Below are 13,258 nucleotides of genomic sequence, written 5' to 3'. Positions count from 1 at the left end.
TGTATATATATGTGTGTGTATATATATGTGTGTGTATATATATATCTATTTCTGGACTTCCTATTCTGTTCTATTGGTCTATTTGTCCATTTTTGCACCACACTGTCTTAATTATTATGGCTTTATAGTAATCTCAAATCTGGTAGTGAGAGTACTCCAAAGTTGTTGTTTTTCTTCAAGTTTGTCTTGGCTTTTCGAAGTCTTACGCATTTCTATATGAATTTTAAAATCATCTTGTGAATTCCTGTACACTCTGAAAAAACACATTGGGATTTTGATTAGGAATACATTAATTATCTAGATTAATTTGGGAAGAATCAGTATCTTAACAATTTTGAACATGTGGTTAATGAACATGTGGTATCTCTCCATTTATTTAGTTCTTTAATTCCTCTCAGCAGTTTTGTCATTTTTGGTGTCAAGGTCTTGCACATCTTTTATTAGATTTGTTCCTAGGTATTTGATGTTTTCATGCTATTATTAAATGGTATTGTCTTTTAAGTTTCACTTTCCAATCATGTTTTGATATAAACACAATTGATTTTTCTGTATGTTGTTGTGTATTTAGAAACCTCACTAAATTCATTTCTTCAGTCAAATTCTTTGTACATTCTTTCGGATAGTCTATGTATACAGCCATATCAAAAGAAAAGTTGTGCTTTTTCTTTTCCTATCTTTATACCTCTTAATTTTTTTCTTGCCTTATTTCACTGATGAATTGGCGAGGAAAGAGAGAACATCTGTGTCCCCAGCATCATGGGACTAGTCAATATTCCACACATGGTGTAACATTTTAAAGATGTTCCATTCTATTCCTAGTTGGCTACTTTATCATGAATGGGTTTTTAATTTTTGCCAAATGTCTTCTCAGCATCTGAGAAGATGCTCATATTGTTTTCCTCCTTTAGCCTGTTAATGCGGTGAGTTATATTAGGCAAGTTTAGAATGTTAAACCAATCTTGAATATATGAAGTAAATACCACTTAGCCATGATGTATTGTCATTATTTATTGCTGAATTCTATCTACTAAACATTTTCTTTAGGATTTTTGCAACTAGGCCACAAGCAATATTAGTCTGTAATTTTCCTTTCCTGTAATATCCTTGTTCAATTTTTGCAATGAAGTTAACCTGGCCTTAAAATGTAAGTTGGAGATTATTCCAGTTTGCTAATGCTGCCATTAAGCAAAACACCAGAAATGGATTGGATTTTATAAAGGGGTTTTATTTGGTTCCAAAGTTATAGTCATAAGGCCATAAAAGTGTCCAAACAAAGGCATCAACAATAGGGTACCGTCACTGAAGAACACCAGTGGAGTCTGGAAAACCTCTGTCAGCTGGGAAGGCATATGGCTGGCGTCTGCTCTGTAGTTCTGGTTTCAAAATGGCTTTCTCCCAGGACGTTTCTCTGTAGGCATCTGGGGTGTTCTCTTAGTTTCTTCCAAGCAAACTCTGGACTAGCATAAGTCTGCTTTCAATGGCTGTCTCCAAAATGTCTCTCTAAGCTGCAGCACCAAGCTCCTTCTGTCTGAACTCTTCTAGGGCTGCAGTAAACTAATTAAGACCCACATTGAATGGGCAGGGCCACATCTCCAAGGAAATAATCTAATCAAAGGTATTACCCACAGTTGAGTGGGTCACATCTCCATGGAAACAACCTAATCCAAAGTTTCCAACCTAGTCAACACTAATATGTCTGCCCCAACAAGAGTACATTGAAGAACATGGCAGTGTGGAGAACATAACACGTCCAAACTAGCAAAGAGATTGTTCCTTATTTTTCCATTTCTTGGGAAAAGTTTGTATAATGTTATTGTCATTTATTTACCCCCTAAATGTTTGGTAGAATTTGTCAGTGAAGCCACATGGGCCAGGAGTTTTCTTTATGAGAATGTTTTAAAGAATGCATTCTATTTATTTAAAAGTTATCAGATTTCCTATTTATTTTGTGTCCTTTTTGGTAATTAGTGGTTTCCTAGCAACTTGTCCATTTTATCTAAATATTACATTTGTCATAAACATTTTTATGTAATATCCTCTTAAGATCTTTTTTAATATTTGTATTACCTACAGTGATACTACTTTTTTGATCCTGAATTTGGTTACTGGTACTTTATGTTTTTCTTGAGTAGTCTTTTTAAGGGGGTTATCAGGTTTATGCCTTTTCAAAGAACCAACTTTTTGCTTGATTGGTATCCTTTGTCATATGTTTGTTTTCTTTTCTATTCATGTCTATTCTTACCTTTTTTATTTCCTTCATTCTGCTCCCTTTGGGTTTACTTTGCTGTTCTTTTCCTAATTTCCTGAGGTGGATGCTTAGCTAATTGATTTTTTTGTCTTTTCTAATATATAAAACTAAAAGCTATAAATTGACCTTTATGTACAACTTTAACTGTCTCTCACTAGTTCTTATATGTAGTATTTCCATTACCATTCCTTTCACTTTTTACAAAATCCTTGTCTTGTTTCATGAATGGAGGATCTTCACTGTCTCTGTATATTAATCAAAAAATTTTTAATAATGTTTTTATAGGCTCTCTTCATTCTGTTTCTTCCAAGTCCCTCCTTCCCTCCCTCCTTTCTTTCCTTCTTTCCTCTCTTTCCTGTCTGTTGGTTCTGGCCTCTGTTTTTCATGTTGGAGAATGCCCTCTCATGTCCAATGATCCTTGGCAGTCTTTTTATAGCTATGTCAGAAGCACCACAAGCTGAATGAAAGTCTGTAGACATGAGAGAGAGCCTTGTCAGCTGATGGCATTACTATAAGGGGCTTAGATGACCCACAGATACTGCCTCTGTGTGAGGTCATCCACTTTCTCCAGAGACACACCCTACAGGCTCTCTCATAGGAAGAGAAATCTTGGCTGCTGCATTGCTAGCAATTTGAAGAGTGGGAGGGGAAAAGATGGTGAAGGTCTCATCGTCAGTATAGACTTTCCCTCCAACTCCCTATTTCCAGCCTGGCTCCTCCTCCCTGCCTCCTTTGGTGCTTCATGCATGTAAGCCCAGAGCTTCTTCGGTCTGACCCTCCTGGGTTCCTAGAAGCACCCAGCCCCTGCCCACTCAGGAAGGTCAGCTGCTATCATCCATCCACCTTTACATATTAGGGGTCAGGTTCATGGATGTGAAAATCACGAAGGTTTCTTTCATTTCAGTGAGATCTCTGAAGGAAGCAGGCAGCAATGTCTCTATCTTGACATTTTAAAACTGAAGGCTTAATTTTTATTTTTTCAAAATAATCCACATTCCATACTGTCCCACCCCTAGTGTGTACCAGACACCACACTACAACTTCTCAGCTGTTTCTTCCAGCTCTGCTATGCCTCTTCTGCTATCCATCGAGGCATCTGTTCAGTCTGTATCCACTGACCTCCTTGGTTGATAAACAAGAATTTAACTCCCTTGCATCAGTCATTCCCTCCTCATGCACCTTCCTAATATATTTGCATCACTTTTGTAAGATTCCCTATCGGTTGGTTAACTTTATGGCATTCTTTCCTATCTTTCTCTAACAACCATGTAAAGTGTAATTGGACCTCCCTCGTTGTAAGATAAGACTCGCCACTCCTTTTTCCCTTTCATCTCTTCCCCTCTGTCTCCCAGCTTCTAACATTCATACTTTCCCTTCCACATTGCCAGAAAGTTCTTTTGCAAGGCTTGAAGTCAAAGCAATACCGCTTCCTCCTCTCAGCATATTTCACAAGGGAGAAATTTTCCCAAGTGTGTGGCATCGAAAGGGGGAGGGGGTTCCAGTCCTCCTGTGGGGCAAGAGTTGCTGAAGGTCTTTCTCCCCCTTGTAGAGCAAACCTCAAGTCTGCATCTTTCCTTGTTTTCCATGGCTGGGGAGACTGCCCGGAAGTCCCCGAGGACTGTCAGGCCCTCGGTGGATTCTTGGAAGGCCGACTTGCCTCCAGCACCCTGAAGGGCTGGGTCCCAGGCTGAGGCTGGCCATATGGTGGCCTCCAGCTCATCGTTCACCAACTCTCTTTCCAGATCCCCTTCCTGGGAGCTGGGATTAAGATCCACGAGAAAAGGGTGTCAGAAAACCTGCGGCCCTTCCACGACCGGATGGAGGAATGTTTCAAGAACCTGAAAGTGAAGGTGGAGAAAGAGTATGGTGTCAGAGAGATGGTACGGTGGTCACTGTGGCAGGAAGGGGGTGAGGGGGTAGGATGGGGTGGAGAAGGACGATGGGGACCAGAGCTGGAAGGGGCCCAGCAAAGGAACGTGCCTCCAGTAGGGCCCGAGGGCCAGCACTGCCGGGGCCAGTCCAGGGAACCTTCCTGTAAGCTTGGTCCCTCAAAAAATAACCCCAAATAAACTCTAGTTACATAGTGATCCCTTAGCACTCAAGGGACTATGCTGATGGTAAACGCTACATTGATGAAGTACCTACTATGTGTCAGGCCTGATCTCAGCACTTAACATCTCTTAGGCTGTTTAATCCTCACAACAAGCTTGGGTGATAGGTGTCAATTCTGGAGTCTCTTCTGGAGGTTCAGAGTTGTTAAGTAAATTGCCAAAGGCTGCACAGCAAGTAAGTGTGGGTCAGAATTTGTCCCTGGCTCTGTGGGCTCCAAAGCCAGCGCTTTTAGCCACTGAGCTCCATGACTCTAAGAGGCTGTTGACCAGGTCCTCCCAGAGGCCCCATATAGGCCATCTGATTTAATCTTCTCATTGGACAGAAGTGGAAACTGAGGCCCAGAGAGGAAGTATGTTACTGGAGGAGCCTAGAGAACTCAGATCATGAGTCTTCTGGTCTGGGGGTTTTCCCGTGAGACAGGTTGCCTCTCCCAGCAGCCCCTGCACCCCTAGCCTCAGCCAGCCAGGAAACCTCTGTCCCAATGCCCTGCTCTGCGTCCGCACCTCCACCCCTGTCCAGGTGGGGGAGGAGGCGGCCACAAGGTCAAGGGCACGGCCTCCTGGCTCCAGCTGCACCAGGGGCTCTGGCTGCTAACCGCCCTGTGCTCCCTCCCACAGCCAGACTTTGACGACAGGAGAATGGGCCGCCCGAGGTCAATGCTGCGCTCCTACAGGCAGATGTCCATCATCTCACTGGCGTCCATGAACTCCGACTGCAGCACCCCCAGCAAGACCACCTCTGAGAGGTTGGTCTCTGCCTCCCCAGGCAGCCCCCTACACCCCAGCCCCACCCCCGGATGAATCCCGCTTCCCTTTGTGCTTCTACCTGCTTCTTGCCCCTTTCTGTTTAAATGCCCTTCCCCATCCTATGCCTCAATAAAATCCATGCAACTGCCCTATGAGGCTACTGTGGCTAGTGCCATTTATAGAGGGTCACCTGAGGCTCAGAGAGGCAAAGTGGCTCTTCCTGAGGACCCAGCCAGGACTCACCCCTAGTCTTCAGACCCCCCAGTCCAGTGGTCTCTGTCAGAACCCCAGAGCTGCCCTCAGAGCCTGTTTCCATCTGGCATCTTCTCACTTCTGCCAGGACGGGTCATCCCCCATCCCAGAGCCCTTCCATCCACCCGCCAGCACTTCTGCCCAGGGGTCCTCCCTCCCCTGCTGCAAGAAAACTCTCTCCCCTTCCACCTGCCTGGAGCCCTCTGGCTCTTCCCTGCCCAGGTGAACTCCTTGGATAATAGATGTCATAAATTGAGCTCTCACCACGTGCTGAAAAATGCCAAGGAGTACTCAGACTTCATTTCATGGCTGCTTGGCAGGGCCACGGCAAATACCCCCTTTAGTGAAAGGCTTGGAAAAGTTGAGTAATTTGCTCAAAGTCATTCAGCTAAGCAGTGGCAATGCCTGGATGTGACCCCAGATGCATATTTGTAGCCAGTTTGCTCTCCTCACCACCAGTCTTCCTTTAAAATGGCTTACCTCCTTCCATCTCATTTTACCTTACAATTTGAATGTTTGCAAGTTAAGCCACTACCTCCCCTCGACTCCCAAATTCCCTGCCAGAATGGCTGACCTACCCCCAGACCCTGTCGTCACAGCTCAGTGAGCCTAAATACCCCTAAGGTCCCCTGGGTCCCTGCAGGGCAGTTCCACTCAAGCTCTAATTGCAGTTTCTACTGCTGTCTCTCTGGCCCTTCAGCTTCGACCTGGAATTAGCACCACCCAAGACCCCAAAAGCAGAGCAGGAGGAGCCCATCTCCCCGGGGAGCACCCTGCCTGAGGTCAAGCTGCGGAGGTCCAAGAAGAGGACCAAGAGGAGTAGTGTGGTGTTCGCGGATGAGAAAGCAGCGGCCGAGTCGGAACTGAAGCGGGTGAGCGGAGGAGGCAGGGTCCTGCCCCAACGCTGTCGGCAAATCTCCACCATGTGCCGGGTGGTAGAGTGGGTACTGCAGGGGAGGCATCTGAGGATCAGGGAGGCAATGTGGCCAGGATGTGACAGAGCCAAGATCTGAATCCTGACCACCTGACTCTCGAGCCTATGCGGGTCCTTTCTACTCTCACACAGGGCTCTGGGGGGTTAGGGAGAAGTAGCCGGGTTTACCAACCCAAGGGGGAGAGGAGCCCTACTCAGCGGGGTGTTTCTACATCTCTCCGCCCTCTGTCCCTAGCCCCAGGGCCATTCTAACCCCTGAGCATCTCATCAGACTCCACTAAGCTCACCCTGGGTACTGGGCCCTGATGGAAAGGCAGAGATGGAAATCACACAACCCTGGTCCTGAGAGGTGTTGGTGTTGTGGGGAGATTGTCCTGTAAACTAATAACTATTTAGTAACAATGAGACTTGGTGCCGGACAACCCTGGGTTCAATCCTAGCTCCCCCTGGAAGAGAGGATTATTGAAAGCATTCTGGGAGCCTGGGAGAGGAAGACAGATTAACTTTGTCCTAGCAAGGGAAGGGGACCAGATGAAAGTGCAAGAGATGCCTTCTGGTGAAGGGCAGACCCTCAGAGTGCCTCAGAGGCTAGTCTTGCCACAGGGAGGAAGACTGGAAATAAGTCTTCTGTGTTTCACCATTGTATGGGAAGCCATTCACATAATAGTCTAAATGAATCCCCCACCCCCACCCCTGCCTCTGCTCACTCTGGAATTGTATAGTATACAACCTGTGCAACCACACATGGCAGCCTGGCATGGAATGGTATGAAACAGAATAAGCAAACTCAGAACTGGGTCTATAGAAACCATGCCAAAGCCCTTCATCTGTGACTCTTCAGGGCCCAGGGCTGCCTCATGCCGAGTCTGTGTGTGTCTGTGTGTGTGTGTTCATCCAGCTTTCCAGGAAGCACGAGTTCATGAGTGACACCAACCTCTCAGAGCACGGGGCCATTCCTCCCAGGGCATCCATCCTTTCTCAAATGAGCTTTGCCAGCCAGTCCATGCCCACCATCCCAGGTATGTGCCCTGCCACCAGCCTCCTGGGAGGACTCAGGGTAGGACAGGCCAGCAGCCTGGTGGGTGGAGGGTGGATGGGGCTGTGTGTGTACAGCGAGGTGGCCCCAGCATCCCAGGAGTGAGAGGCTCTGCTCAGGGCCCCCCACACACACACATCCAGCTCCTCCTGTGGGTGATGCTCATCCTGGGCTGGGGTGCAGGCCTGCTGGCACTCTGGCCTTCAGGAATCACTGGAATCTGTTTGCCACACCAGGTGGCCCTGCATTCTTAGTGAGCCAGGCCTCCTCTCCAGGTTCCAGAAGTCTGCGTCTGTCATATTTCAAAGCCCCAGGGCACCTTTTGGGACCCTGGAAGACTATTTCTGGGATTTAAAAAATTGCCCCCACATCTTACAATGGCAGAGTGTTTAATGCCTAGAGGCTTCCCCCCCTCCACCCCAGCCCCAATTCACTCATTCATTATCCAGTGAGGAGGTTCACAGGATGCAGCTTGCTCTTCCTTTTTCACAGATGGGGAGCCCAAGGCCCTGGCAGGAGATGTGGCCCTTAGCATGTGCCATAATGTGCCAGGCCCTCTGTGTCAAAGGCTGGGGCTGAGAGGGACAGACAGACCCACACTGATCAGGGACCACCGCAGGGGAAGCTCAGTGGAGCCTGCCAATTCTGACTGCTGCATGCCAGGCCCCGTGCTAACTGCTTCTCCTTCCTGTTTATGCCTTGACACATACTTGTGAAGTAGATTATGTTATTAGCCCCATTTTATGGATGAGGAAACTGAGGCACCAAGAATGTCAGTCTCCTGCCTGTCTCCCCACTAGTAAGTGGAGAGGGTCTCTCTGCTGGTTTGTATATATTATGTCCCCCAGAAAAAGACATATTCTTTAACGCAGTCTTGTGGGGGCAGACATATTAGTGTTGATTAGGTTAGAATCTTCTGATTGAGTGTTTCCATGGAGATGTGACTCAATCAACTCTGAGTGAAACGTTTGATTGGATAATTTCCATGGAAGTGTTACCCCGCCCATTCAGGGTGGCTGTTAATTGGATCACTGGAATCATATAAAGGAATTCACAGACAGAAGAACCTCAGAGCAACTGAGAGTGACATTCTGAAGAGAAGCCACAGCTAACAGAGGACAAAATGCCCCAAGAGCAACATATTGGAGAATGCCACTTTGAAACACAACCTGGGAGCAAACACGTGCCAGCCACGTGCCTTCCGAGCTAACAGGTTTTCTGGACATCAGTGGCTATCCTTCAGTGAAGGTACTCTATTGATGCTTTACCCTGGACACTTTATGGCCTTAAGACTGTAAGTTTGTAACCAAATAAACCCCCTTTTGTAAAAGCCAATCCATTTCTGGTGTTTTGCATAACAGCAGCATTAGCCAACCGGAACAGTCTCCTTCCCCGGAACCTTGCTGCCAACCATCATGTGCTCCCAACCACTGCCCACCCCTCTGGGTAGGATATCCCCTCACCAGGCCACAGTGTTTGATGGGTACAGAGCAGTTTCACTCCCATAATCTCAGGAGGTCTGTGCTCTTACTTCCATTTTACCAAGGTGGAAACTGAGGTCAGAGAGGCAGCTGATCTTTCAGGTCTCTCTGACTCCAAACTGGGGCCTATAACCACCATGCCCCATGGCTCCTTGGTCTCAGCTACCCTCCCACTGCCCCCTACCTTTGGTGGAAATGAGAAGTCCAGGCTGCTGATGTTGGAAGATGTTTCGGTTTGCTAATGCTGCTGTTATGCAAAATACCAGAAATGGATTGGCTTATAAAGCGGATTTATTGTCACAAATTTACAGTTCTAAAGCCATAAAAGTGTCCAAACTAAGACATCAATAATAGGATAACTTCACTGAAGGAAGGCCAATGGTGTCTGGAACACCTCTGCCAGCTGGGAAGGCACACAGTTGGCGTCTGCTGGTCCTTTGCTCCCGGGTTACATTTCAAAATGGCTTTCTCCAACATGTCTCTGGGATTCCGTCTTTGCTCCTCTCTCTCAGCTCCTGTGCATCCTTGCTTCTTTCTCCCAGTATGCTTCTCTCTAAGCATCTGAGGCTCCTCTCTTAGCTTCTCCAGGGCAAACTCTGGGCTTCACCTCTTAACTTAGCATCTCTAAATGTCCTTCTGTCCACATCTCCAAGTGTCTCCAAGTGTCAGCAAGCATCTGGGTCTGTGTCAGCTCTTAGCTTCTCTCTTAAATACTCCAAGGAACCAATCAAGACCCACCCTGAATGGGCAGGGTCCACACCTCCATGGAAATAATTTAATCAAAGGTTTCGCCCACAGTTGTGTGAGTCACATCTCCCGGAAATAATCACAAGTTTCCACTCAACAAGATTGGATTAAAAGATCATGGCTTTTGTGGGGGATATAATATACCCACACTGGCACAGGAGGGAAGCGAAGAGTAAGCCACATGGTCTCCCCACCTTGCAGCACTGGCCCTGAGTTCCCTGAGAAAGTTGGGGCCCGAGTGGCGAGGGGTCCTACCCCCTCCTCAGCTGCCGGGTTTCCAACCCAGAAGCCCTTGGACAAGTCTTTGGAGGCAAGTCTGCGTGTGCCAAGCAGAGGCAGGACCACTGTGTATGCGGCTTGGCAGGCCTCACCTGAAGAGGGCAGCTCCGGAACCTCCCTGGCACAGCAGGGAATGGGCCTCCTGCTTGGCACACACACGGGGGCCTGGGATTCTGGCTCTGTCCCCCAGCACTGCCTTTTCCCCACCCACTCACGCCCTATGTCCGCTCTCCTCCCAGCCCTCACGCTCTCAGTGGCAGGTATGCCTGGGATGGACGAGGCCAACACATCCCCACGCCTCAGCCAGACCTTCCTCCATCTCTCAGACGGGGACAAGAAGACACTTAAACGGAAGAAAGTAAATCAGTTCTTCAAGACAATGGTGAGGACCCAGACAGGTGGAAGGAAGGGTGGGTGCTGGGAGGAGAAAGAGAAGAGAGTAACACAGAGGAGAAAATGGGGGCGCACCCAGTAGCGTGCGCATGTGTGTTTATATGTGTGTGAATGTGCATGTGTTTGTATATGTTTGCACGTGTGTGCAAGTGTGTGACTGTGTCTGCCTTTGTGGGCATGTTGGTGTGGGTGCATGGATTGGATGTGCACATGTGTGCATGTGTGTGTGCAAGCAAGTACACGTGGTCACTTGCAGGTGGCCCCAAGTGCCAGGACACTGTCCAGCTCTGCCTAGGATGCAGTTCCCCTCTTGAGCCCCAGGGGGCTCCTGTGTCAGGACTTAGCCCAGGAGGATGCAGGAAAGTGCAGGGTACCTGGGACCTCAGGACCTGTAGCTGCCCTTTGCCTAAACTGCCCTTTGGGCCTTCTGTCTGAGCCACAGCAGCTGGCTGTCTTTCTTTGGAAGCTAAAAGTGCTTTTTATTTTTATTTTTGGAAGCACTTCCCTATATAACTTATATTACAAAATCCTGCTAATTAAAAGTTAGTTCGCAAGCACTGACTTTTCAAGTCCCATCTCCTACTGTCACTCATCGGTCGTTGATCAAGATAAAGAGGGCACCACTGACACTTTGATCCCCAAGATAATCTTAAACCAGAACCCTGCTGCTATATTAATAACAAGTTTACTGTGAGCACACGAGCCAGGTACCATGCTAAGCACTTTCCAAACATCATCCATTTGATTTTCCAACATTCCCGTGGCGGTAAGTGACTTGCCTGAATTCACGCAGCTAGTGAGGGGCAGAGAGGGGATCTGAAGGCAGGTCCACAGAACTGCAAAGCCTGTGCTCTAACCACTGTGCAGTACCACCTTCCTGGCCAAACTCAAGGTCATGGCCGTCCATGCTCAATGGACTTCAGGCAGGGGTCCTTTTCGCGGCCCCTGTGACTGGGATGGGGAAGCCCCACTTTGGTTGCTTCCGAGAATCCCATCTCAATGTTAATTTGTTCATTCTCTTCTCCCACAAAGCTGGCCAGCAAATCATCTGAAGAAGGCAAGCAGATCCCTGACTTCCTGCCCACCGACGTGTGAGCCGCCTGCTGACCAGGGCTGGACGTGGGGCTAGGGAGGGGGGTTTCCAGAAGCGGAGAGACACGGGGGTCACCCCCTCAGGGGGTGGGGCGCCGTGCCCATCAGTCTCCTCACACAGACAGGGGGTGCAAAGGGGCCTGATGTGGGTCCCAGGACTTTGGAGGTGACAGTCCCGGCACCCCAGGGGCAGCAACCCACGTGCTGGATGAGGAAACTCGTCCCGGATGCTTGGGACGCCAGAGGAACCAGCAGGAACGCCTCCCCCAGTGTGCCCTCCCTAACATCCCAGGCAAGTCTTTCTATCGCCCAGTTTCTTAGGTACAAGGAGCTGTATTTTTATTTCATTTTTTACGTCCCCACACTTAACAGGAAGGAAAAGCCTTTTAAATATTCTTTTATTTTATTTTTGGTTAACATTTTCATACCTTACATGTTTTAATATAACCAGCTAGTCTCTTTTCTAGCTGCTCATCTCCAAAGTGTTGCTGTTTCTTACTGACAATAAACATGGTTCCATGACTCAAGTAAGCCTTACTGCCTAATTCGACCCACTCCCCATGGCTGACTTTGTTCAGCCCAGGGGGCAGGGGACTCCTAGAGACCTCCAGGAAGGAGGGCAGGCCTGGGGCTGCAGTGATTTTCAGGAGCCAATGCTGCATGTCCCCACCTCATTTGTGTTGCTCCCAGAATCTTCCCCATGACTTGGTTCCTTCAGGGCAGAGCAAGGCTGGGAAAGTTTTCCTGGAGTCTTCCTCAAGTGCAAGGATGAGGGTATAGGATATGTTCTCATATCCTTGATGTTCCCTTATTATAAGCAAGATCTGTCAAAAACAAGCTTGTAATGTCAAGCAGGGGCATGTACCATCAGTGGTCCCAGAGGGAGGGAGGGAGGGAGAGCAGATCCATGTTATGTATCTTTTCCTTTCTTCATATGGACCTTAGAGGTTGCTTCATCTAACTCTCATCTTAGAGAGTCTGCATGACCTCTCCAAGGCCATAAGGCTATCATCAGCAGGGCTCTGTCTGGAATCCAGGTCTGTCTACTCGAAGCAGTACCCTGTGGGGTACTCCCTTCACCCTCTCTTTAAAGCACCCAGAGACATCTTAAAGACAGAGTTAGTTCCTACGTTAGTAAATCACATTAGCCATTCACACTCTAGAGTGATTCCAAGAAACTAAGTTCCTCTCTTCTTAGAGAAGGGACGTTTAGAGCCTTATCTCTGAGTGTGACGGGAAAGCCTTCCTTCCCTCTTCCACACTTTCAGGCTTGAGTCAGCAAGCAGGAGAGAAACTGTGGGAAAACAAAGACCTCCCTGGCCCCCACATCCCAATCTGTAGCACTGTTTGCTGCTCCTGCCTGAGCCCTGGTGTCCTGCCTCCCTGTCACAGCCCCAGCACCCTAGGAAATAGATCTGGAGGTAATGAATGTCCAGGATTTCTTTTTTCTGGGGGGTTGCATTCTTAAGACAGAGAGAAGGAGGGAAAAGGGAAAACAGACAAGGAAGCAATGTAAGGTGGTGCGTGCCCATGCTCATTCCTGCTTTACAACCAGCTGCAGAGGGTCTCGTCCATTGGGCGGCACTGAGCAGGATGTTTCTGATTGGGGTGTATGGAGACGTCTTGCCTCAGAAGAGTCTGTCCCCCATCCCAGTCTCCGGTTTCTCATTGTCCTGTTTCTATTGGGGTTTTCCTTCTGGGTTGCATCCTCCACCCCTTCAGAAGCTGCTTGGGTAGCTACATCCCACAGTTCACAGTGTGGTGTGACATCCAAGTCCGGAATCTGCGGGAGCAACCAGCAACTCAGGTGAGAAAGCCAGGTGTTCTGGCTCTGCAGCAGCTGTGGAGGGAAGGATGAAGCCTTCCTGGGCAGACAACTGGGTTGGCCCCGAATGATGCAGCCACTGGAGCCAAGTGGAATAACTGACTGCAGTGTCT

At 48.3% G+C, this 13,258-nt stretch overlaps 1 protein-coding gene across 1 annotated transcript in view; it reads left to right on the top strand.

Moving 5' to 3' along the window:
* Positions 1–11,847, top strand: part of DOCK2 (dedicator of cytokinesis 2) — a 431,071-nt gene extending 419,224 nt beyond the window's left edge. The window contains exons 47-52 of the mRNA XM_037798794.1: positions 3,991–4,128; positions 4,978–5,105; positions 6,059–6,230; positions 7,191–7,311; positions 10,075–10,217; positions 11,261–11,847. Coding sequence (XP_037654722.1) covers positions 3,991–4,128; positions 4,978–5,105; positions 6,059–6,230; positions 7,191–7,311; positions 10,075–10,217; positions 11,261–11,323 — 765 coding nt within the window. The 3' untranslated portion in view covers positions 11,324–11,847. The remainder of the gene's footprint in view (positions 1–3,990; positions 4,129–4,977; positions 5,106–6,058; positions 6,231–7,190; positions 7,312–10,074; positions 10,218–11,260) is intronic.
* The last annotated feature ends 1,411 nt before the right edge of the window (positions 11,848–13,258 follow it).

Source organism: Choloepus didactylus, chromosome 11 (genome assembly GCF_015220235.1).
Source record: "Choloepus didactylus isolate mChoDid1 chromosome 11, mChoDid1.pri, whole genome shotgun sequence".
NCBI lineage: Eukaryota > Metazoa > Chordata > Mammalia > Pilosa > Megalonychidae > Choloepus > Choloepus didactylus.
Note: the sequence above shows the minus strand (reverse complement) of the source record. Positions and strands in the feature narration are given on the sequence as shown.